Source organism: Ceratotherium simum, chromosome 10 (genome assembly GCF_057802395.1).
Source record: "Ceratotherium simum simum isolate JZ-2026a chromosome 10, ASM5780239v1, whole genome shotgun sequence".
Taxonomy (NCBI): Eukaryota; Metazoa; Chordata; class Mammalia; order Perissodactyla; family Rhinocerotidae; genus Ceratotherium; species Ceratotherium simum.
Genome location: NC_141909.1, coordinates 13,062,038 through 13,089,478, shown reverse-complemented (window position 1 = coordinate 13,089,478; position 27,441 = coordinate 13,062,038). Strand labels below are relative to the sequence as shown.

Sequence of the window (27,441 nt, the reverse complement as noted above, 5' to 3'; positions counted from 1 at the left end):
CCCCCCCACCCTCCTCTCCCTCTCTCTCCTCCCTCCCTCCCTCCCACACACACACTTAACTTAGAGGAGAACAAGGGCTTTGATAGGCCAGTTACGTAGTGATCTTGGGCAAATGTCCTAACCTGTCTCAGCCTCCACCTCCTCATCTATAAAATGGGGGAGAAGATCTATGAGGCCAGGCTGTTGTTGAATGCTTGAGGCACAGAAGGCACTCAGAATATAGCAGGAAGGTAATAGAATAATAATAACCAGAATTCAAGGCTTAAATCTTTTCAAACTTTTTCTCTCATTAAGAACTAGATTTCTGGGCCGGCCCTGTGGCTTGGTGGTTAAGTGCGCGCGCTGCGATGCTGGTGGCCCGGGTTCGGATCCCGGGTGCGCATCGAGGCACCACTTCTCCGTTCATCCTGAGGCCGAGTCCTGCATACAGCAACTAGAGGGATGTGCAGCTACGACATACAACTATCCACTGGGGCTTTGGGGGGAAAAAATAAAATAAATAAAATCTTTAAAAAAAAAAAAAAAAGAACTAGATTTCTTCACTGCCTTAGGCAACTTATTAGATGTGCTCAATTAAGGGACTCAGTAACCATCGGGCTGTATCTGTGGAAGAGGATTTTTCAGCAAACAATTATGTCCGCTAACTCAATGAAATACTTTAATTTTTCTGATATGCTCCAACAGATGCCTGAGTAAGTATTTGCAGATGAAGATCCCAGTGGCTGCTGCGCCAGTGGGCCTCAAGAACCTGTGAATCTAGGCCAAGTAAGCCTACAGCTTGGCATGACACGCATTAATACCATAACACCGGCCCATCTTCCCACTTTTTAATGCTGAGCTTTAAACACCAGAAATTTTTGCACACAGGCACATAGACTTTGACTCCTCAGCTCTAAAGCTGAATCTTTCCTGTGGGTCTCAGGGATCAGACCCTTTATCACAGGATCAGGAAGGCGTGAACACTTGGGAAAGTGCTTATTGCTAAACTACAGTCAACATTTGAGCTCCTACTACGTGCCAGACACAGGGTAGGTGTTTTTGGACATTTCATATAGATTCATTAGTATACAATAAGCATAACTGCCATGTTCTAGGTAAGGAAATCAGGACTCAGAGACGTCAAGTAGACCCACCCAAGGCTTAAAATCTGGCCAATGGTGGAGCTGGGATTTAAAGCCCATGGTACTTCTGTATATACGGCTGGCTCCCAAGTGTACCGGAGCCTGGTCTGTATCAGCAAAGTGCTAGGTCCTTCCAAGGGTCATCTTACTTTAAACTTACAACAGCCCTGTGAGGCAGATCCTATTTTTCCAGTCTTACAAATGAGAAATCTTAGATCTGGAGACACGAAGTAATTTTCCCAAAGACATTCAGCCAATAAATGTCACAATCAGTTTTCAATCAGAGACCATCAGATGTTTCTCTCTGGAGAGTCAGAACCTATTTTGGTGGCCAGACATTGGACATCTGGGAACCCTGATGAATACGCTTCTTTAATATCAGGGAAGCAATCTAAAGGGGCCAACTAAGAGCTGTAGGCTGGGAAGTAAGGAAATTGTCACTATTCTCATGGTGATGCCAGACCACACCTGTGCTGTGTGTGCCCTTACCCCTGCCCACTGTGCCAGGCCCACACGTGCTATGCAGCTCTAGGGTCTCCTGCTCATTTACATGGTGGGGCCCAGGCAGAGAGGGGAAGAAAGTATCCTAACTACTGTTCTGAACTTAAGGATTCACGGTTAGCACTGATACAGGTATACGAGGCAAATATTCACATTAAACACTTCACTGCCTATTTACATAAAAATTTTTAACTAAAAATATCCAAAAGAAAATAGAAAGAGGTTTCAAACATGGTTTTAGTAGAGCAGTGGTTCTCAAGACATTAGTGTTCAGCTCTCACTTGAAGCGTTTGATTCTGTTGGTCGGGGCCCAAGAATCTGGATTTCTAACGAGTCCCCAGAGTCTGCATCTCTGTTAGCCTGGGGACCACAATTTGAGAACCACTAGAGTAGAGGCTCCATGTAATAAGACACTGTTGCCCCCCCATACTCATTCTATTAGGATCCTCATCTCTCAACTGGGTTCCTAGTAATGACATTTCATGCGGACATGAGTGGCCTGGCTGCTAAGAATAAAGGAACATTATAATAAAGCAACATCAGGGTAACTATTTTTACTCTAATAAAGAAATGTGCGGGCCGGCACCGTGGCTTAGCGGTTAAGTGCGTGCGCTCCGCTGCTGGTGGCCCGGGGTTCAGATCCCGAGTGCGCACCTACGCACCGCTTCTCCAGCCATGCTGGGGCCAAGTCCCATATACAGCAACTAGAAGAATGTGCAGCTATGACGTACAACTATCTACTGGGGCTTTGGGGGGAAAATAAATAAATAAATAAAATTATAAAAAAAAAAAAAAGAAATGTGCTTTGCAAGAAATGGAGATAAACAGAGAATGACTTTGGTTATATTTCCCAAATGCCCTTACAAATTAACATACTGTTTCAATATTCATAGCATATTAACACTAACTCATTTTCCCCTTTTTGTGCTAGAAATGGAAGTAATCACTTAGCAAGAATGGGAAGTGTTAGGTTCCTAAAAAACAAGAGAGTGGCTAAAAAGACCATCTCCGCCTACTTGAATATTACTTGCTAAATCCTAAAAATAAGACCAAAACAACCTTTTATTTTCTATCCCTGAAATGCTTCTATCATTTAATTTAGTAACAGATAAATTTTTTAAAGGTAAATGTTTTTACTTATTGCTCCTCTATGTATAAATATCTAATTTTAATTGCTACCACATTTGGATATGCTTAAAGATAAAGGGAGACACGCCTGATTAGGTTCCCATATTTATCACCCTCGAGGGCGTAGCAAAGCCACATTCCCCAGATAAATGCTTTCTTCCAGCTAAAAGTTAATCACCCCCAGAGACTGTTTCCACCATTTGCAAGCATGCGGCATACCCCGACCAGTTAAACTTTATTATATTCCAGGGAATTCAAGTTATTAACTGTGGAATGGCTTCATTAAGGGAATTTAAAGATTAATAGTTTCCTTACAGGGGCAAAATAGTTGGCTGAAGTAAAAATACAACACAAGAAGTTGTTGCTGGTTCAGCTAAATAGGCAGAATGAATTTAAAAGGTAAAGCTCTGAACACGAACAGCTGTTCAATACAAACCTTAAATGCCAGTGTAAACAGAGAGAGAGTGTCCAGAGCCGTAAGGCACACCTCAGTAGCAATGTTGGCTTCAAGTAATGACTGGTGAAGAACGTCTGCGTCCGAGTGGCCATAGCCTGCATGAATTATAACACAAGTTACTGCCGGTGGCTGCAGACAGAAAGGCTGGCGGAACGGTATGGTCACAGTCAACTTTTGATTATTTACAGAAGGCTTACTTTGGGGTCTTATCTCCCTCTTTGCCTTTTACTGGGGGGAGAGGGGAGATATTAATAATGTTTCCATTCAATTATAACTCTTTTTCAACTCTGGAAGTAATAACAAACATTTATTGCATGATTGCTATGTGCCAACCATAATTCTATGAACTTTACATGTATTAACTCACTTAATCCCTCAATAATCCTATGAAGTATGCACATTATTAAACTCTTTTATGCAGATAAGGAAACGGAGGCACAGAAAGGCCAAACAACTTATCTTAACTCACATAGTTAGTAAACAGTGGAGCCAGGAAGGCACCTGGACAGGAGTCAATCAATCAATTGAGCCACTTGAGGGAGCTGTTAGGATGGCAGGAGTGGTGAGGTTGAGATTTCCGAAGCTTCCCACACAGACAGAGGCAGCAGCACAGCACAGGGTTAAGAAAATGAGCTGAGAGCCAGGCTGCTGGTCCCTGGACCCAGCTCTGCCACTTACTAGCTGTGTGACCTTGGGCAAGTTCTTTGACCTCTTTATACCTCAGTTTCCTCATCTGTAGAGTGGAGATAATAACAGTATCTACCTCAAAGGGTTGTGGTGAGCATTAAATTCGTTAATATTTGTGAAGCTCTTAGAATAGTGTCAACACATAGTGAATGTTATGTAAGAGTTAAGTCAACGATGTAAAGATCTGTATTATCAGCTAGAATCACCAACGATAATCAAGAGTTGACTGCACTGGTAATACTATTCTACTTGCTTTAATAAAAAGCATAAAAGCCAACATGTCTGAAAGAAATGTTTAAGAAAAAGAAAGGACTTAAAGAATCATAATTTAAATACAAACTGATATCTTCTGTATGTGGCTGTAAAATCAATTTAGTACTGATATAAATGTAGTTTGATGTACAATTTGAGATATTAAATTATGAAATGGTATGCATTAGCAGAAATATATATAGGGATGCAAAGATATTACAGTATTGACCTAGATTACTAAGAAAGATGGCACTATATAAAACATCACGTAATGTCTTTCTCCAAGGAGTAAAAACAAATCATCACTTACTATGGAGGTAATTTTCCTAATACTCCAGAGAGGAGGACATTTTGTATATATATCAGGAAAATGAAGTACAGAAAATCTAGAGAATTCTCTTGAGGCCAGTAAGGGGAAAAAACCAGAAACTATACTCTAAATTCCTTATCCAGGTCACTGTATCATAGTACCTATTATTAGGATAAAATAAAGTAACTAACATGACATTATTCTGACTTTAATAAATGTCAATTACAGAATGATTTTTAAAAGACTACAAAAAAGCTTTTTAAAGGTACCAAGTTGCTTTTTAAAATACGGTAAAAACACTATCATGTGCTTTCATCCAATTGTGCTTTGCTTTTAAAAAGGTGGTTCTAGAATTTTGTGTTTGTGGACTACATTATTTTCACACTGTGACAGAGTCAATGTGTCTTCAGTGAGGCTATGTAACACATTTGGCACCGTGCTAGTTCTCTTTCTTTTTATTTCTGCTTTTTTGGTGAGAAATATCCCAGAGAAAAGAAAGATGTATATTTTCTGGTACTATATTCATTGAACCGCCTTTGTAAGCCGAGGCATTACCTCATCCGGCAAAGTTTGTTTGGTAAGATACAGAGACTAGGAAAGAGGAAAACAAACAGATTGATGATGATTATTACACTGATCACAAACTAGGGTAAGGGGAGACCAAAAAATACAACACATTTTATTAGACCAACCAAAATTATCACACAGGTGGAAAGGACCCTTCACTGAGGGCTGCCATTTGCCCCAAATGAAGTTTTATAGCCTGGGTTAAACTGTAACAAGGGACTTGTTTTGGTGATTATTTTAATTTCTTTTTCTGCATGGAACGGTCCTTTTCTCTTTCTAGATAACTTATTGGCTAAGTGTATCTAGGTGATCATTATACATGAGAAGGCCTACACGCCAAAGAATTCCCACAGAATTTATGTACTCCTGGCTGAAAGTCTGGAACAATTCAAGAATTGGAATTTCTCACTGTGCTGTTTTTAAAACATATAATCAATGGGCCATGCTAATTAAGTTATTATATAATTATGTTTACACGCGTGGAAACGTGATGACAAAATTTCTCTAAGCTATTACCCCACCCATAAGCCATTTCCACTGTCTATCTAATCTCCTTTAGAATAACAGTCAGATTCGTATAGAAATCTGTCTGCCTTTGTCTGAATCATATAGGAATAAAAGAAATGGTCCTTTTAGCCACAACTGGTTATAATTTGCTTTTCCTTAAACTGTTTAATCTCAAAAATCAGCAGGATTCCTGAACTAGTGTTATTTTAAAAATCTCCCCAAATAAGTGGCAGCATGGAGAGGCTGTCTGAGTGATAGAGACTGTTGGGGTAATTCGCCAAGTGATCTTTCCCACAGAGACTGCTAGTCTCAAGGCCTGGAACAAAGTTGTGCACGAGGGAAAGCTTTAATTAACGTCACCATGTTATAGGACAACACAAGAAAATGAAACTGAGCTGGTAAATCCAAGAAGGGTCTTAACAGACACAGTAAATTTTTAAAGTATCAGTCAGCAACCTTTTGGAGCCGATTAAGCGGATCCTGGCAAATAAGGATGCTGTAACCCTACATATTTCCACTAGGGGGCAGTGGTGCCTTGGGGCAAGGCACTGACTTCACCCAGGCTGGTCAGGGAGCGGGGAAGGACTTCCCTGAGGTGCCATCGTTGGCATGCATGGGTTCTTCAGAGTCCTTAGGATTCACTGCTCACATTTGCACAGTTTTCATTCTGTAGTCACTTTGATAAGCAATTTGTTCTAAAATCCCAAAATCTTTTAAACACTCACAGGCCAGGGATGAGATTTTTTTTCCCTTTAATGTCATATGCTGTTTAATCAACGTTACTCTGTTTTATAAATTCCTGTTAGCTGAATAGCTCGATTTAATAATGCTGACCACTTCTGTAAACTACCCCTCCCCCGCCCACTGCCAAAACACCAGAGGTGATGTGGTGAAGGACAGAAGCCTGATCCACAGCCACTCCCCTTTTCTGAATGTCAGAGGACATTTGCACTAGAAGAATATGTCAGATGCATATTCTCACAGGAGGCCCTTCCATTTCAACAGCTGCCTTCCCCTTTATGAAACAGAATTCTTGTTTTTATTTTTAATTTTTTTCTCTGGCCTATAATATGAATCCAGAAAAATAATACTTGTTATGAGAAAAGTAGAAATACTGAACGACATGACTCTTCTTGCTAACAGAAGTTCCCAGATGTAGAAGACCTAGTCTTCTACATATATTTACTCATGGTCTACAGCTTTTACTACCTGCACATATTTATGCAAAATATCAGACTGATCAACCTCTACACAATCTATTATTCATCTCCATCCCATTTTTATTGCTGAAAAGGTTTTCCTCACAAACGGGCAAGGAGTAGAGAATAAAGAATAATATCCCAAGGCAGAAATCATATGATTTGCTCTCTGCCCTCTGATTCACACACCAAGAAAACAAACATGCTCAAAATGATTTGTGGAACTAGTCTATAATCTCAGAGTTTATACTCAAGGAAATGGTTATGCTATCTGCTTTCTCTTCTCTGAAGACCACGTCAACCTAATGTTTAACTGTGTCTGAAAATGGTACCTAGTATGGGATATAGACCTCAAACTGTGAAAACACTTGGTTTAAGCATACCATACACTTTAAAGTCCTCTTTAAGGATATTAAAAACAGTAAAAAAGACTGACTTTAAACGGGCATTATGCCAGACTTTCTCAATTCTGAGACCCTATCAATTGCAAGAAGCACTGATCAATGACAGACTACCACACTGGCTGTAACATGTGAAATATATATGTAAGATAGATCTGATATAACTGTAAGATATACCCTGATTGCAGAAATGCTAGCAAATGTGCAAAAATGTCTCTCTTAATCAAGGAAACATGTCTCAGAATCAGGAAATGTGGCTTTATAAACAAACATTTCATTTACTATCTTGAATATAGACGTTTAAAGCATCCAAGCCCATTTTACCTATTTTTAAAGATATATTGTCCATGCTTAAAAACTTTTGAAAAATATTAATTTTACTTCAAAGGAAATACGCATTCTCTGCATTTTTCATATTAATTCAATATTATATATAGTAAAGGAATTTCATTATCACCTATATTTGTTTTCTTACTCCCGCTTCATAGATACCAAAGAATTTTGGAGTTAGATGGACTCTCACAACCCATCTTGTCCAACTCCTCATATGATGCTTAAGTGACTTAGACAATACCCCCAATGGGTCCTTATCCAGTCCCTGTTTTCACACCTCCAGCTATAAGTGCCCACACTAGCTAAACAGCAGTTCAGTTAGAAAATGCTTTCCCATATTGACCTGAAATCTAATTCTCTGCAACTTAATCCAGTGATCTCAAACTATTTCTTACATTGAATTATAAGAAACACAGGTTTTCTTCAAGTGTTTCTATCTCTTGGCTGGTTTCCCCCCCATCATACCAATGGGAAATATGAATTATCATGCAAATGAATTTAATATAGCCCTAGAATAATACATAACATCAGAGTAAATACAAAGTGTTATTTTATATTTTTTGCAAATGTATCATTTATTTGCAGACATGTGTCACTTAGTTTTCCCCCATAACATGGTTTATATAAAATATTCTACATATAGCTATCATTCTCAATTTGTCATTTGACACAAATAGCTTCTATTGATACAAAATGGGTGCACTTTACAGTAAATAGGTCAATGTCTTAACGTTGAAAACATTTACTTTTCATATACCTGAGCAATGACCCAAACAACAAACCTCTATCCTTTGAGTGTTTTAAAAATAGTTAAAAACTATTTGGCCACAGTGGGATTTGTCATTTTCATTATTTCCTCTCAAAATCCAAGAGTTAACATAGGTCCCTGCTAGAGTTACATATATACTGCATATGGTGTCTTTTCCCATGTTCTACTATTAATAGGTGATGGGGACAGTGCAGCTTGGCCGCCATTGGATTAAGTTTCTCGTGGTCCTTTGCTGCTCCCTGCTGGTCAAGCTGAGGTCTGACAAAGCCTTTCCTACCCACACAAAGAGGAAATAAAAAATGCAGCTGTACAGAGCACTCTTCCTATTTTTATTCTTTTCTAAAATAAATTCATTTGAGACTCTGGCATGCCAGCAAGTCTCTCATATATTGGATCTATGTCATATTGGTTGGCCCAATAGAAGGTACTGTATTCATTGTTAAATAGGAATTTTTTTTAACAGATATATATGGCTATAATTTTCCGATAAAATACTGAGGTACAGATGTAAAATGTCATGTATGTATATATACATACACATGCTCTCACACATACACATGTATACATACAGTATACACTCCCTTCTTTGTGGATTTTGGCCAAGTCGATAATTTGGAGCTCAAAAAGCTAATGGAGGAAAGGGCTGAAGGTACTCAAAAATATAATCAGAATTAGAGATGTAAATGAAGACTGAGTTCTAGGGGAAGATGCAAGGACTATGAGACATGAGAACCAATCTGGAACACAGGCAAAGGCTAAAAGAATCGGCTACACACTGTTTATTGGGAAGGCAGAAGGAGAAACTTTGAGGATAGTGTCATTGAAAACTGACTAAAGCAAAAACTACAGGATGAAAGAGGAGAGAGGCAAGAAGGATGGAGTTCTCTGTGGGTAGCAGGAGGAGAGAATGGAAATCAGCCATGTTAACAATATGGTTTTTGGCAGTAGAACACAGCCAGCTGTCTCTCTCTTCCAATTCAAGCCATCACTGCAAAATCCATTTGCAGTGGGAGGAGCTGCTGCATATCTTAGTGGATTAAGGTTATTTATTCGTGTGTTGATCATTCATTTTATTTTTGTTTGTTTTCTGTGTTTCCTAAATGATTATCTTTGGAGGCAGGGCCTTGGTCTGCTAATGATTTTTTTAAAAAATTGCTATAAAGTTTAAGCATTTATTTCAACTGACTGAGAGACTGTCCCTGTATTGAGAATTATCTGGGCTAAGGCGTGTAGAAGGTCCTGCAGAACAGTGGGAATTTAATTTCTATTTGCTAAATAGGAAATGAAAACCAAAAATAACAACACTCCTTGTTTTGGTTGTTTCAACTCCTTGTCTACAGAGCTAGAAAAAGCCCTAACAGACAAGATGTTGAAAAATCAAGTATTGTAGCCTTAGATGTGTCACCTATGTACATTCTACAGCTAAGTATAGAAGTCAGAAATAGCATCAGAAGGCTACCGATTCAGTGTGTGGCAGACTGACATAACATTAGTTTAAATTAAGCTGTGGAGTTTATAAACAGAGATTATACCCATTACATTTAAGTTTGTTTGGGTGGTAGAGTGGGAAGCTGCTGTATTTTGATTCCCCAGCCTCCTTACTTTGAAATGTTATCAATTTAAGGCATTGGAATATTGCCTTGACTCTCAGCCTGCATTAAGAAAGAGGTATGGAAATCACAGTGAATGGAATTTTTATGATTATAAATGATGACAAAATATTAATAACCATGTATTAAAGACATTACTTGGAATGAGAACAAATAATTGTCTAGATAGAACAATAACTAGCTTGGAGTTATTGCCATGCTTGGAGAAAAGATGGAACAATTCAGAGAACACACTACTAACAGAAATGGTATTTATTATAAACCATCACATTAGTCTTAAAAGTGCTGCATGGTTGATATCTTTTAGGTTTTCTGCTTTGAGAAACCCTTAAGAAGATGAAACACTTAAATTTCTAGAAACAGCACATGATGCCATGTCCCCTCTGGTGACTGAGAAAAGTAAATTAAAAATATGCTCCCAGGTTTTGGCAGAATCTCTACTGTGAAGTTAGAAAGCCCCATAGTTAGGAAGGCAAGATGAACAAAAAGGTCTCGGTTTGCAAGTGAAGCGGCCTCGTAAGCAGACATCAACCTGATTAAATCTTACCATTGTCTACAGAAATTCCAAGCACACTTGATATCTTTCTCACACTGAAAACACAGAAAAAGTCACTTTGTTATTGGCTTTTCCACACCCTCACAAATTGATTCACGGGCTTTATGTTTTCACAGCGGTTTAAAGATTAACACATTCAGAACCAGAATGTCAGAATGTGGACGTTGATCAATTACATGCATGGGATCAGGAGGGCGAAAGGACTCTGTCCCAGACGTCATCAGGAGTTGCAGGGGGGAAACCAAGAGAAGTTGGCTGCAGACAATGAATCCAAATATCAAATTAAAAATATCAGAGAATGTTTGGCTATCAAACCTGCCAAATTTTGTTTTTAAAATACCAAGCAGAGGGGGTAGGGCAACGGGTCTAGCACTCTTAGGTCTGGCACCGTAGCTGACCACGTTCCACATTATGTCACTCTCCTCCAAGGAAGGGAACTGCGCCACGAGCTCTTCATCCTACTTTCTTTGAGCTGGAAGAAAAGTCAAGTTGGTGATGTGGTGTAGTGTGGCCTGGGGCTCTCCCCTCTGAGATGTCACATGAGATGGCTGGCTGTTACGATGGTATGTCATGGGACTTACTGTGGTTAAAAGTGAGAGAGTTATCCAGGCTGCCCAGCTGCTGCAATCTGGCATGCATCATTCCTGTTCTGTTACGGGAAACAGGCAATGTCTGAGACTTTCGATCATGAACTATGGGTCCCAACCCCTCCTGGTTCCTGCAACATGAGTGAAATGGGATAGAAGCAAAAGTTAGATTTGTTACACTGCAGCAAGACGGGGGAGGGTTAGTGAGGCCAGGACACAGCACAAAGGAGACTGGCCACGCATGGACCAAGCGCAGCAGAGCCTGTTTGGGGCTGCATGAGCCAGAGATACAAACAGGTGGGAGCTCTTACAGAGTTCACAGCAAAGCACCCGACAATGGAGAAGCGAAAATCAAGCCAAAGCAGAGACTTTTCAGTTTTAGAAAGTACTTTAGAGATGCTACTTTTTAAAAAATTGAGCATCAGTCCAATGCGGTGCTAAAGGTTAGCATTCTGACAACTGCCAAAACACTACAAATCTTTTCGGACTACATATGTTATTAAAGAGCAAAAAAATTTTTTTTATTAATCATGCGCCCCATAACAATGTTTCGGTCAACAATGAACCACAAACACGACGGTGGTCCCATAAAATTAGTACCATAGAGCCTAGGCGTCTAGGTACATCTAGGTTTGTGTAAGTACATGCTAATTATGTTTGCATAATTAGATGAAATCACCTAATGATGCACTTCTCAGAATGCATCCCTGTCATTAAGCAACGCATGAATGTAAAATAATGCACTGGAAGGAACAGAGAACGAACATGCAATGGGAGGGATTATATGAGGCAGTTTTAACACCTTTATTCTTACCCAGGCAGGCAGGAGAAGAGCCACACACTTTGTTAAACTTGTCAGCAGTCAAGTAAAGAAAATAGAAAAGTGATCTGGGTTAGCAATCAAACAGCTAACTTCCTACTGTGTACCATCACCAGAGCAGATGAAAATGAGACCGTGCTAGAATGACACCTGTCCCTGTCCCGTAGCCAACCGTCTCCCTCATTGTGTTATTGTGTGGAGGAGAACAGGCATGCATGGAGTATCATTGGGCAGCATGCTGCTGGGTGATTTCAAAGTGACACAATGAGAAGGCGCAGTAGTCATAAAACCAGACCACCACGGATGGCAAACACTGACAACGTTTAAATTATCATTCAGGATCTTTTTCACGTACATCAGAGACCATGGCAATTTCTATAAAACAGAGCACGTCTTTCCCCAGTGCACATAACAAAGGAATACCATCCTCCACTCCCGCCTCCCTATGCCTATTTTTAAGGTAGTCCAAGGAAGCGTACTTGTATATGCAAATATATACAGGGTGCTTATGAAGTCAGAAGATTTTCTTTAAAAAACTATTAAATTTATAGTCATCAAAAAAAGAAGTTAACTATTTCACAAAACTCAGTTCTAAAATATTTTGTTGAGGCAGAAACCTTCAGCTTCCCACATTCACCATATTCAGCAGTGCAGCATTTTATGCTATTTTGCACAACACTTTCCCAATGCTGTCTTGTGACAGCTACTCCAAGAGGGGTGTGAAGCTCGCCTGGCACAGTGCCTGTCTGTTAACAAATATACTGTTTGCCCATCTTCACGGGGCAAAGTCAAAGGGAATAAAGTCAAGGTTGGAAGTGTTACTGTATAAAGACACCTTGTATATACTTGCATTTGGTACTCAAAAACTCAAACATAAAAATTACTGTTATGATAAAAAATAAAACAATTAATATCAGAGAAATTTAAGTGCCACAACATTTCAATTAAAAATAGGAAGTATTAACAGGAGGAAAGCGTAAAATATTCTCTCTAAATTTGCTCTTTTTAAAAGAAAATACAAACTTTTATTTAACATAAAACATAATTCTGAAAATTTCTCAACTATCCCAAGAAAAGAACAATGTTAACATAAAAAGGAAAATCTTCACACTCAAATAGGAAGTCTTTTAAAAATCTCTTCCCTATTTCATTGCTATAAAACAGAATTATAGATGAGAAAAAATCTCAATTACAACTAAATTTTAAAGTTTTTTTAAAAACATAAATATGTTTACTTATAATTAAACTGTTAAAAACAATAACAATAGAAAAATATGATACTTAGACCAAGACCCCATACATATATTATCACAGAATACACAACACAGAAAACAACAAACACAGACACCCTGAATGGCTACAGACTGGAGTAAGAACTCGGTAACGACAAGATGTGCTCTGAGGAAATACCTCCACAGAAGCAGCTGCTTGGGTGCACATCTGCAATGAGTGTGTAGCTCTCCTCCAACTCAATGCAGAACTGAGAGCATAGTGAAGATTTACAATACTCAACAAAGAGTTCTGGTCAGACAAAAGCATAGGGCACAGACAGCTTATTCAGAATAAGAGGAGAAAAGGCTCAACTTTAGAGATGGTTTTTGTGGAAGTCCAAATAAATTTGAGATGAACTGAAAGCAGTCTTTCATTAAGAAAGAAGGAAAGTGGTTAGATGAGAAAGTAGTATCTTTGCAGCTGGGAGGCAGAATGGTAAAAAAAGGACCTTTAAAAGTGAAATGGGGGACGAGAAATCATTGAGGAAGGAGAATCAAGAAGAACTAGGAGAGGAGAGAGAAAAAACAGAGCATGAGGGAGAATTTGGAAGGAAGTACAGAAGTACAGCAACAGGCCACGAAGGAAAATATTTCCAAGAGATATGCATGTGATAGAACGGACAGAAGGAACGTAGGAACGTAGGCGAAAGATGCTACCAGATTTTGTGGTAGCAATCCAAAGACCTGCCAACTGTCTTCATAGCTGTTTATGAGAATTCAACTGCCAATCACCCAGACGACAATTTCCACACATTCGGATCCAAGTAATACAGAAAGTAACATAGAAAATGACACAACATTTCCAACAGAAACCCCCCACAGTACCTGGCTATATATCGCTTCCCCATGTACTGGAACTGGTGCAAGCAGACTCTGCAGACAGGATAAAAGATTGTTAGGGAAATGTGAAGATAAAATTATTTTCAACACATTGTTTTATTTAAACCCATCAACAACACATTCGAGAAACTCTTATATCTACCACTAGCCCCTGACTTCTGGTTTTCAGGAATTCTCTGGAAGGTCCCTCTAAGCCCAGAGAACATCATAACCTGCAAGGGAGGCCCCATATTGTGCTGCTATCAGTGCTGTGGTGGGTGGTTAGAGCCACACAGAAAGGCCCAGGACCAACAGGATTGTCCGTTGACTCAGGGTTTGGACATTTACTCCAGGCAGTTTGCCTTAGAAATCATGACAGAAACCAAATGCACTGTTCCGAGCTGCTGATTTGTCCTCATTCAAATCTACTATAAGGAGCTTTTCTTTTGGCTCAAGTAAATGGACTGGTCCCTTACAGACATCACGTATGTAGGTTTTGTTTTGTTTTAATAAATCCACAACATTGATTTTTTAAAAAAATCTTATATTTAATAAGAGGCAGTTAAAATAACGTCTAGTAAGTTCTGGTGCTGAATCTCGTCTCACCATGTGACAATTCCCACCTTTAACTCAGCAGAAGAGCGGTTGTGAGACTATGAACCAAGACCATAATTCCAAAATGCTTAAAGGTCTGAACACCACAGCTGTCCACCTGAGTTTATGCAAACACATTTGGCAGCAAATGATGACCCCAACTAACTGACACAAAGCCACTTACAGTTATGATTAACCCCACTATTGTGAACAATTGTGGTACTGCAGAAATAATTTTTTTACTGCAGAAACAATAATGTGTTTGATTGTAGGGTGCTGCCTAAGACCCTGCTGGGGTGTTAAGGACTATACTCTATGTAATTTTTTCAAAAATCCAAAAAGTTCTGGATTTCGAAAATCATCTGGCCTGAGCAGTTTTGGATAAGGGATTGTGGATTCATGTTTCTAAAAGCAAAGAGCTTAATAGAAATCAGAAACTTAAACTGAAGAGATAAAATGAGATAATATAGATAATATGTAAGATTTCACTTTTATTTATCATATACTTTAAAATTATAGCAATTTTTCTGTCTCAGTTTCTGCTTCTGCTTAAGTTAGATTCAACTTAGAAATGGAGAATCCACCCAATTTGGCTAAGAAATTTTGTGTTATTTTATTAAAATGGCTTACACACAAAAGCGTCACCTCCCATCTATAACAACCAGATATCTAACAATTTAGGGCTGGTCACTGTCCCCCCCATGACCCCCTGGGTCATGAGCTCCTGAGAGCTGGTGCTGGGGTCAGGTCCAGGAGAAACAGCTTAAGAAGTTAAGTGTAGATGTGAATATACTGCATTTCTGGTTCAACTACATAGTATTCTTCACAACTCTTAATTAGCCAGGAAAAATCAAGAGGCAATGAGCAAAAACAAAATTACTCACTCAGATATTGTAAAAAAATCCATAAGTTCAGATGTTGAAGCCTTGTTCCAATACGTAAACAAAGCATCTAGAAAGTAAACATTTATTTGGTCAGAATCCTGATGCGTATTACGTACATAATGAAATGGGAAGAAATCTCAGAGTGTAGGCCTCTAAAACCTCCCCCACCCCTATGATAGTTGATCAAAGGACAAACTACAGTGACCAATCTATACTGGATAACATATACAATAGGCTCATTCAATTTAAAGAAGCTACATTTAAACACTTGACCTTGAATTTCATCATACATCCTTTAGCACTATATAGCACATATTTAACTTATATATGATGTGCTCTTAAACGGACAATCAAAGAATACAAGTAGGTATATAATCTAAAGTCAGGCTCTCTCTTTACCTACTACAGAATCCCTCCCTAATAGGGAATCTGTTGAAAATTCCCACAGGTACATAAGTACCCCCCTTCCTAACTAACACACACACACACACATACACACAGGTGCGTGCTGAAATGGAAGTATGCATTCTACACACACCATTTTGCCCTTTGAGTTTTAATTCAATAATATAGCTTGGCTTTATCTCAATCTTATCCAAGCTACATAATATTTGTCTCCACAGATGTACTATAATTGAGTTAACCAGTCCCCTACTGATAGACATTGACATTTTCTCCCCCTAATCTTTTGCTATTATAAATTATGCTTTGATGAACATCCTTATACACGGGTCTTTGCATACTCATCCAACTTCATCTATAGGACAAATTTTAAGAAGTGAAATAGCTGTGTCAAATGGTATATGCATTTAAATTTCTGACAGATATTGCCAAACAGCCTTCCAAACAAGCAGTGTAGAGAGTTCCTATTTTCCCACACCATGGTACAATGTACTCGTGATTAAGAACTCACGCCTGCTCTTCATCAAGAGCAACTGGGTATATTTTTAGTTAAGGCAAATATTAAAATCCTAAAAATTCATTTACAGGAACCATTCTCTACGTATGATCCTTAACCATTTAGCATTGCACAAAAAGTATCATTTAATAGTTAAACATTTTTACATTCTTATAATTTACACTGAGGTTGAGAGATTCTCTTAGTGAAAATGTCATTGAGTTTTAAGGCCTGAGATGAGCAAGAGGGTGGCTGCAGAGATGCTGATGGCTCGTGAAGACGCACAGCCATGGACTTCTACTCTACACTTAACAAGAACAGGGACAGGCAGGAGAAGCGTGAATATATACGGAGTGTCTGTTACGTGCCAGGCACTGTGCTAGGTGGTCTCACGATTTCACATATATCATGTCATCAGATCCTCACCATGATCTGAGGCAGAGAGTTTCCATTTAGAGACGAGCTAATACAGGCTTAAAGTTAAGTAGTTCTCTCAATTACCAGCCTAAAGAATCAGGATGGAATGGGGATTTAAATCAAGCGCACCTGATTTTGAAAGCCACATTTGACCTATTAGACCAGTAACCAGGGTGGGTCAGGCAGCTTCCATCTCTCAGGTGTTTTGAGTTTAGAATCCAGAGGGACAGACTCTGGTTACTTGAGGCTGGTCATCCTGGTGTGGTGAGAACCCAGGGAGCCAAATGAATGCTGGAGGGTCTGTCAGGGTCAACTTACAGACTTCTGTGGCCACCCCCAGCACATACCAGACAGAAGTGGCTGGCCAGCAGAGTGGCACCAACATACCCTTCTCTTGCTCTGGACTCAGGCTATTAACTGAGAGGGGGAGAAGACAGAGATAACCTCTAATGAAGGAGGGAGGAGGCATAAGAAGACACAGAGAGCTAGGGGCCCGGTGTGTAGAAGGTGCTCGTTAAATGTGGGATAAAGGAAAGAGTAGCTACAGAGTTACACAATTGATTTTCGTTGTCTGTCTGGTAAACGCTCTCTAAAGGCAATTTCTCCCTCACCCCATACCATACACAAAAATCAATTCTAGGTAGATATTTAGATTTAAATGTGAAAATTTAAATAATACAGCTTTTAAAGAAAATATAGGAGAATATTTTCACCTGGGGGTAGGTGAAGATTTCTTAAACAAGATACACAAGAAAATTCTAATTACAAAAGAAAAAATGTTGATAACTTGAAGGCAATTGAAAAAAAAAAAAGATATTCTAAAACTGTTTTGAAGTGGTGGCTGCATTTTTAAAATGTGTGCATGGCCTTCCAAAGGGCTGACTTTAAAGGGCAACCTTAACTTGGATGCAAAATTTCTGGAATATTTGTCTTTATAAAGCATGTTTCAGTTGTATATCCTATTTAATATTTGAAACTTAAAAGATTTTAAAGAAAACATTCTACAAAAGAAAAACAGGATTATAATGCTGGCTAAAACTCACTACCCCATGATGTAAAATTTAGAACTTCTGACTTAATGAGAACAATTTCAACTTTATAACCCAAATATTAGAATAAGTGCCCAGTGCTTTTGTATTTGGTCATCATTCAAGGAAACTGTTATTAGTTTGTTCTTTTTTCAAATAGTTATTTTAAAGTTACAACTTGATAGAAGAACAAAGCAACCCAGTGCTGAGGTATTTTAAGGACAGGCATGCTGTCCTTAAAATGTTCCTAACACCTGAGTTTATAAGGCCAGGTTGCTAACGCTGCTGGAATGGAAGTTCAATAGACAAGAAACACGGTTTACAGACAGACATCCCATCCATTGAAGGTTTAATGCCCTCACCTACTATCATCAGACAAGAAGTCTTCAGGTCCTCAAAAAATGGCATTTTGTTTTCAAGAGTTCATCTTCACTCAGTGACCTTAATAAAGCTCATAGTACACTTTCTAATTTGTTGCAGGGAAAATAAGAAGATTTCTGATGGAGACAAGAAATGTGACTTTGTAGCATGGCACAATTTCACGTGAATGGTTGTATCAAAACACAACCAGAGTTGAAAGTGTCCTGTCATGGGTATTTACAAGCTTTATGTGGTACAGATAAAGCATCAATGGTTGTGGTCACTTCTATTAAAAAATGTGGTTGTCAAACCCTTAATCAGAAACTTAATCACTATCATACCACTATTTCCATTAGGAAACTAAAATAACACACCTTGCTTCCAGTTATAGCCAGGAATGTCATACACACTTTGAATGGTAGGCATGCTTAAGTCCCCCAACACTATTTTTTCTAATTCAAGAGACTGACTAGTCAAGTTATGCAAGTTGCCAGTAAGTTTGTTTTGACAAATGAAATTGAAAAAAATCAAAAGCTACTTCATTTATCTGCTTTTGTCTCCTTTAGTTAAGAGGGTAGGTCTGAGTTTAATATAAATTTTAAAAATAGGTCTATTCACATTTTAGAACTCATTTTCTAGAATATAATAATGTATAAAAATATTTTTCCAAATTAAGGCTTTTATTTCTACTAAAAGAAATTACTCTACTATTTAGTAAATTAACATGCATTTCAAACAAGGAAGAAAATTTTCAAATCCTTATATCCTTTCAACTAATTACAACAACAAAAAAAACAAACCAAAGGGAAGAAGAAAAAGAAAACAAAAAATAAACCAAATACTGCAACAAGGAAAGTAAAACAGGAATCTTCATTTTTGCCTACCATCAGACATGCTTTTTAAGATGTAGAGAAAACACATCAGCAGGCTCTTAATCTCAGACTGGTCAAGTTTGTCACAGCGAACCACAGAATTTCCCAAAGTGCCACTTTGTTGGTGCTAAAAAAGGAAATACAGGTGATTTTTCTCTTTCATTACAGGTAAAACAAAATTAGTTTCACTTCTTTCCCTTGGAAGAGACAGATTCTTAGAATTTAGTCAAACCATACAAATTGGAAGGTATAAATAATTTGTCGACAAACTACAGGCACACCTCTACTGAATATACACAAGTGCTGTTCCACGGAAGCTCTGTCTTGTCTCCTTTGCATACTTTCCTGAGAGACAAGCCAGAAGGCACAAACCTTTCAAAGTGGGTAACCATAATTTTAGTTACCAGCTTAGTTCTGAAATGCCAAGTAAAATCTCATGCAAAAAAGTACGTGTGCTAGGATCAAACACAGAAACGATGATTCAGAAGACACTGCAGAACCAACCATATCCTCAGGAAAACGTCAGTGGCTGAAACAGCAAATTAAGTCTATGGTGCTGCTAAGTACCAGCCACAAAAGCCTGGAGCTGAGTCACTGTCATTCAGTTGACATCGTGGGGCACCACTGGGGGAAAACAATGGGCAAGTGCCAGATAGGGACAAACAAGGACACCTCAGCACAGCATTGTCAAAGACCCTAAACTGATGAAGTCATTCCATCATCAGCTTAGATCAATACCACAAATGTCAGAAAGCTCAGGGCGCATGGTGAGGGCAGTTTTGCCACTAGGCAGCAGGTTCACATGTTCAAAGGGTTCACATTAAAAAAAAAAGGAACAAGAATCTCTTCTTGTGATAAAAACATAGAAGATTTAAAAATCCTTAAAGTTACATTGCCAATAGAAATCAAAAATTTTTTGCCAAATACCAAAGCAGAAAGATCAGTGAAAAAACATCTTTCATTCAAGGTATTGGTGGGCAACTGAAAAAATGTCTATAATAAACAGGCTTAATTAATAACACAAGAATATTTTTATTTAAGGAAGAAATACAGGTGTAATTAGTGGCAAAACTGTAGTGAGGATGCATCTTCTTGCCCACCCACTTCATCAGAGCCGCTAGGAGAACTCAGTATTTCTTGCAGTGCGAGGGAAGGTGCAGCATGCAAAGTTTCCTCTGGCAAAGGTGGAATCGTTAGAAGCGAAAAATCCACAGTGACCCGGTTTTTCCTGGCTGACTGGCAGCTGTCTTCCTCCTCTCCAGCACTGCGTATGGCACAAGCGGAGTGCCTTCTGAGCAGCTTCTCCCTCTACACACGAAGGCATGTCAGGGTCAAGGGAAAAGTTCAACACGTCATGACACATACCTGCTCTGAGATGCTTTGGACCTCGACAGAACTGCAGATAAGGCTAATCACGTCAATGCCAGCCACAGAAATGTGTGATGAGATTACAAACCTGATGCCAAGGAAGGAGGTTTTCCATGTTTCTGACAACCAGGAATACATCCCTAAGTGGTTCACTTGTTTACTGAAACATGTGCTTGCCTATTACTTGAAATAAATTAGGACAACAGTGGCCAAGGTGAGACCTTGACCTAGAACCTATTATGGTTCCAGGTTTAAATCCAAGCTTTATCCATTCATGTAAAGTTCCAAATAGTCTGAGCCTTAATTGTTTCAAGAAAAAAGGTTAAATATGAGGAGGATGTGTTGTGTTGGGGTTGAGGGGTACAGTGTGAGTGGAGTGATTTCAAATAAAGCCTTATCCCTGAATCACCTATATGATCAATTAACCTCTTCTGGAGCTGGCTCTGGACCCAATGTCCATTTGGGTGGATAACTGTGTTCTCTGGCATACAGACTGTAGGGATTCTAAGTGAGTGATTGTGATTTTGATTTCCAACCTGCTCAAGGTGCTCCCCTGTAAACACTGCTCTGATCTGAGATCCTGGAAACAGGAATCAGGGGTTTCAGGGAATGGACCCCATCCTTAGTTAATACTCTGATCACCTACCCCAGGTAAACTCAGTTTTTTTTGTTTTTTTTTTAAAGTCAAACTTAGTGAACATTAGAATACGAAGCATGTTTACTTTGGGCTAAATCTATTAGTTATAAGGAACACTTAGGTTATATGAAAAGAAATTACCTTATCCAGGGAATTGCTTTTCTCGTTATTCCTTTCTGGAAGGCTGTTTCCTGAATCTGTGCTTATGAGGGAGCCTCTCGAATCAGCATTTCTCACACTATTGATATTCGGAGTTGAAGTTGTATACGGAGAAGCTAAACAGAAATTAAGCCAAGACCAAAGATTTGGTGAGAGAACTAAATAAAGATAAGTACTGAAATTTAAGGGAAATTGCTTTTACGGCACTTATTTTTTCTGTTAGGAAGCTAGCTCAAGGGTTGCATTCAATTACTTCACCTTTAAAGAACCAAGCCATACAGACTGAGATAAAAATAAACTGTGAGCTGAAACATTCAGACACAACTATCTATTCATTTAAGAGAAACCACCTTTGATGGCTAAGACTAAAGGAGCAAACAGTGTTTTAGGACAGCATAGAATGAACAGTTTAAAAATTAAAAAAAAAAAAATAAATCCACCTACAACTATCAAATCAAAAAATTAAAGCATACAGTAAACCCGCAGTATTCAAACTGCATAGTGAGGTGTCCTAGAAAACTCAGAGAGGTGTCATGGATATTTTAAATTTTCAAGAAAAACACAACGATACTCGACACTCTGCTGGACACTGCAGTTTCAATGTTAGCTCGTGCTACATTCCTTTTGATGATGTCATATCTTTGTGAAGCTGATATTTGGTGGTTGCTATGATAAAAAGCAAATACTGGGTGAAAATCAATGTGGAACAGGAAATGAGGATGGTGGGGAGCAACCTGGTTCCAAATTGGAGAAGCTGGGCAGTGCCCAATAGACACACACATCCCATTAGTAAGAGCTGTGGTTATTTAAAATAAAACAAAAATTTTTCTCTAAATTTATGTATATTTTTTCAAATGCCTACTAAGTTATTAGAATACAAGTACTTATTAAGTTATTTGGCCTTAAGTACCTAATAAACAGAACTGTTAGGGGTTTCATTTGGCCTGGGACTCCATGAAAATGACAATAAGGGTCCTGTGAACTGAGAATGCTTGGGAATCTCTGCAATAAACAGATATGAGCACAAAAGAAATCTAACTTGGAAATAAAATTTGTGACAGCTGTGAAAAAACAGCATTTGGAGGCAGAAATCAGCCCCCAGCTCGGTTCCATGGAATTTTTAAAAGTAATAGATTGACTTCCTGCTTAGATAAGATTTAAGTAAATCACATAATTAAAAATGACTCTCAGACTTGCACATTCTGTGCTGAGAAAAGGCAGGGCTCACCTGAAAGGCCTGGCGGTTGTGCACACTGCAGGAGGAGCACTCTGCTCCAGCAGGCTGTAAGCACAGCCTCCCACACCCAAGCTGAAGATGCCGTTACTCAGCACCTCAGAATAGGCCGGCCGTTTTCAGATTTCAGGATGCAAACAAGCTGCCACAGACTGAGACACTTCTAAGTTAATACCTCCCCCTCATCTAACACTCAGATTTATCACTACCATCCCTGAAACTGATTCAGCATATTATAATCAAGAAAAGAAGAGGCAGGGGAATTTGAAAATGTAAGTGAAGGCTGGAACATCGTCTTGACATGAGTACAGCCATGTTTGGCCGCTCCATTGACCTACAGCCACCAGCACAAAAAGAAATATAAAAGCTGCTTTCTGCATGGTGGGAACTGACCCTTCTCCCATGGAGAGAGTTGTAAGTTGTAACATTTCAAGGCTCTTTGGGCGTCACAGCACAGGATGGACTGGCCATCTGTGCTGGGCTAGGACGATAACCAGAGAGAACAATGCACATACACAACTACTGGGCTGGGACGTTAGCCAGGGGGCTCAGTGCACGTACGCCACTGATAACCATTTGTGCATGAAAACACTAAATGTTTGCTCTGAAAAATCTGTAATTGCTTACTCTGAAAATTACTGATGGTATAAAAACTGCTGGAAACTGAGCCCGAGTGAGAGTTCCACCTGTGGAAGGGACGCCTTGCCCAGGACGTGTGATCCTTGCCCAGCCGTGTCGATTGACAGGACTCTCCCGGCAGTGGGGCGTGGATATTGTGAGTAATTGATTTATTGTGAAGTAATTGATCTGATGTGTTCTCTTTTCGGTCAACCTGGTGTTTCTCTTTCCGGTTGATTTGTGTCATTTCCCTTCAGTCAATCTGGTGTTTCCCTTTCCGATCGATCTGATGTTTCTCCCCCTTATTACATGACCTATTCGAATCTGCTGCTATCTCAGCCAATGTGGATGTTTTCCCTCTCCAGTCGAGCTGGTGTTTTTTCCCTCTTATTATTTGACCTATTTGGATCTGTTTGTGGACTATCGCCTTTACTATCCTCTATATAATAAAATATACCTTCAATCCATTTGTTTGGAGTGGAAAGTTTCTTTTACATCTCCAATCGAATCCCCAAACCTCTCATAACAAACACGTAAACCATTGGCCACAGGCTGCACCTCCCCCAAACAGAAACTGTATGACTGACTGTCATGGGGAGCAGGTAGAAACCCTATGAAAAAACTATGAGCCTTTTTCTATACTCAGAGATAAAAGAAATACACATTATGACCAAATTATAATAATAGTCCTCCTACTATACCCAGACTTCTTTTTTTTTGATGAGGAAGATTAGCCCTGAGCTAAAATCTGTTGCCAATCCTCTTCTTTTTGCTGAGGAAGATTGGCCCTGGCTAATATCTGTGCCCATCTTCCTCTACTTTATACGTGGGATGCCTGCCACAGCATGGCTTGATAAGCGGTGCGTAGATCCATGCCTGGGATCCAAACCCATGAACCCCGGGCCGCTGAAGCAGAGCACTTGAACTTAAACACTATGCCGCCGGGCCAGCCCCCCCGGACTTCTTATTTAATGTAGCACACAGAGATCAGGAGAAAGAGGTTCTCAGTAAGGTAAAATTCGACCCTAAATTCTCAGAGTTTTAGGCTCAATTCCAGAATAGAGTCCTAATCCAAGGCAAACAGATGGAAATGCAATAAATCAAAATGCTCAGTAGAACTATGTTGCTGTTTTGTGTGTATATATTTAATATCCTGGCCCAGTGTATAACTTTTAAAAATCTTAAACAGCATGTAAGTAAAATGAAAAGAAGTTTAGTTCACCTCTTTCCCCTTTGTACAGATGGCCCAATGCAAAACATTGAGTAAGTGGAAAACCCTGAGCCTAAGAATGCGTGCCTTTTAAATTGAATGGAATCTCAGAGTAGTTTTTATCCAGGCAATGAATCAGTTTTAGAAATTTTCATGCACCATGTTCCAAAGATATTAAAAAAAAAAAACTGCTGAGGTGCATTCTCAACACATGTGGAAACAAGATTTCTTCTCAACAGAGATTAAGGAGAAAGTCTGCTCTTGAAGGATAAGCACTCGAACTAAAATTAATTGGAAATGCCTTGATAAATAAAAGAGTTGCTAAAGCTACTGGAAAATAACTAGTAAAAATAGTTTAAAGGTGGGGAGCTTTTCTGCAAAGCATTCCTAAAAGAACAAGGATTTAAGTCTTTAAAGATGAGGGAAATATAAAGCCTGAGTATAAACAAGTCCGTTGTGGTGAATTCCTATGAAAGGTGGATTCAGATCTTGAAATTCAAGAAACAGTGAAAGGGACTAAATCAGTCTCAAGTACTTTTTATAACTTTGCCATGAACACAGAGTAATCAAAGGCCATTTATGCCATTTGAGGTACGCTAAAGACACCCAATGGCTCATCTTCACGTTCTCAAGACATCCCAAACCCTAACAAGGTAAATGCAGAATTGGAGAATAAAGTCTGAGTCGAAACATCACCTCATTCTAGTTTGATCATTTCCACAGTCTTGAGTCCTACAGAGTACAGGTCAGGGAGTTAAGATTTCAAAGCATTTTTCGGCCCCAGGACTCATCTAATTGGCTACTGAGAGTACATTACAAAGCATGAATAACGTTACAGAATTGTGCTTGTAACGGCAGTCAAATAATAATGCTGTTTACCATGCCAAGCACTGTACACATTGTATGAGCTCTTCATCCCTCACCACAACTGTTTTGGAAATGTGGACACAGAGTGAAGGGGAGAGACATCTGTCCCTGGCAATTAGTAAATGATGGAGTCCAGATCCAAAGCCATATCTGTCTGACTTTAAAGCCAGTGCTGTGAACCACTGCAGAGAAATCTTCCGAAAAGAGCCCTTCCCCACTCCCGGAGCAGCAGCTGGGCATGTGGGCAGAAGAGGGCAAAAAAGACAGAGCGAAGGCCCCAGGAGAAAAGCAAAGGAAACACCGTGACCAGGCTCTGCTCCAAGCATTTTGCATGAATTAACTCATTTAATCTTTATGACGCCTAATGAGGTTTAAGTATAACTATGAAGAATATACAGAAACATAAGTAAGATTAAGGATTGGTATTGGTATTGTAGGAAAAATTTGGGCATTGGTGTGGGTTTCTAATTTTATATTCTGACCAGTTTCATTAGCTACATGAAACAGCATGTTAACAAAAAGAACAACACAAAAGGCAAAGACACAAACTCAGAATGAACAATAGTCCTGCAAATTAATTAGATAAAAGGACTGCCCTTTAGTCTGCTCTCTGACTTAGTTCCATTATTGGGCAGTCTAAGCACTAGCCATAGCAAGATGCTCCATTTATTCAAAGTGTGGTAAAGAGAGGGAGAAATAAAGACAGAATAAGCCTCTGAGTATCTGTGAACATATGTGATTTTTGTACCATTATCTTTACAAAGGAGCTGGTTGCACAGGTGCTCAGTTAGTCAGAATATTAATAAGTACATTTCTCAGGCATTTTCTTATAGAGAAACTACTCAATTTGAATCTTGATTTATGCCATCTACTTTCTTCCTCATGGGGGCTGCTCTTACATTATTTCAGATAGAAAAAATATTCTAGGAAAGAAGATTTTAGAAAATCGATTTTAACATTACATTCTAGCTAGAAACCGCTATCTCCTCAGGAATTACTCTGTCACATTTCATCTAAATCGCTATCACTACAAATAAATCCTATCCACCCCCACACACACACCTGCAAAGATATTCCTTTTCTAAAAGCATAAACAATCCAATTTGAAGATTTAAAATGATAAATTAACTTAAGCATTAACAAAGGGCAAATGGTACAAATACGTGATTAAGTGTACCATATTCAGAATTCATGAGAATTTTGGGATACATATTTTAGTGTAGAGTTGAGGGGTTTCAGTTGCTTAGTATCAAAACCACGAAAGGAATTTTCAAAGCAGAAACTCAAAGTCCTAACTGGAAAGTTTGAGACGCTAACAAACTATTGGATTAACAACACTGTCAGAATTAAACTAGAGAAAAGCAAATATGAGCACCGAGCATTACCAATGCCAGATATAGCACCAAAGAGGTCTTTGTGCAGGTTGTTATCCAGCGTGTTTCCAGACTTCTGCGGCGTCACTAACGGGTTTACAGCTGGCAAAGTAAGTGATTCCTCCTTCATAGTCTGTCAAAGGGGAGAAAGAGAAGAAATAATCGAAGATGATTTTAAAAGAGTCATTAAGTGTTCTTGGAAGTGTGAGGGCAAGTGTTAGAACAAGATGGAACAGCCTGACAAGTTAAATGTGCCTGAGTGGGAGAAGCAGCCGCATGGCGTGTGAGGCAGGAGGGCGGCAGATGGATCAGAGAAGGAGCAAGGAGAAGGGAGCACAGAATATTTCAAGTCTGGGAGGCAGAGAAATCTTGGTCCATAAAGTCATTATTTCTGGTTCCCCAGAAGGTCTAGTACTTTCCCTTTCCAGAGCTCTGATGCCCAACATTTCTTTAGATTATTTCGATATGTTTTTGCCTTCAGAAAAAGTCTCACATGCTCTTTCTAACTGGAACTCTGGTTTTTCTCTCACACTGGAAATCCTTCCAAATGAATAACAGTGACTTACAACAGCAGCGATGAAAATCTCTTCATGTTTGGAGCTTCTTGTGAACTCTTGATCAGTGGAGAAATTATGTTAATTTTGAAGCTACGTCATAAAAGGGATTCTACTGTGGTGAAAGCCACAGAAAAGAACTTGTATTTATTTTTCTCAGGATTGAGGCAGTACAGAGAGGTAGCTTTATGCCCTGAATACTTATTCTGATGAGAAAAGCAGACAGGTTCAGAGAAAACACGTGTGAGATACAATGTTGTATAGGGTGAGATTAATGGGGTGCATTTCAGTTAAGGACAGTGGAAGTTTATGCCCTTTGGAACCACAAAAAACATCCTATGAACATGGCTCATCTCAGTGCACCAGTATTTAGGAGATGTATTCAGAGGTGGAGAGAGAGTATATAAAACGAGACAACGCATGACTGTTGGTGGAAAAGGGACAGAAACATGTATGCAAACTCCCCAAGGGTA

The 27,441-nt window shown here is 39.1% G+C and overlaps 1 protein-coding gene across 7 annotated transcripts in view; it reads right to left on the bottom strand.

Annotated features, from left to right (window-relative positions):
• Positions 1–27,441, bottom strand: part of DOCK9 (dedicator of cytokinesis 9) — a 283,377-nt gene that overhangs the window by 42,403 nt on the left and 213,533 nt on the right. For 5 of the 7 annotated variants that reach the window (XM_004423131.3, XM_087435897.1, XM_014781851.2 and 2 more), the window contains exons 33-39: positions 26,427–26,547; positions 21,095–21,228; positions 18,961–19,075; positions 15,374–15,440; positions 13,902–13,949; positions 10,980–11,116; positions 3,187–3,302 (exon numbers count right to left, since the gene is read on the bottom strand). In XM_004423131.3, the coding sequence (XP_004423188.1) occupies positions 3,187–3,302; positions 10,980–11,116; positions 13,902–13,949; positions 15,374–15,440; positions 18,961–19,075; positions 21,095–21,228; positions 26,427–26,547 (738 nt within the window). The remainder of the gene's footprint in view (positions 1–3,186; positions 3,303–10,979; positions 11,117–13,901; positions 13,950–15,373; positions 15,441–18,960; positions 19,076–21,094; positions 21,229–26,426; positions 26,548–27,441) is intronic. The other 2 variants (XM_087435895.1, XM_087435896.1) reach the window with 1 other exon arrangement.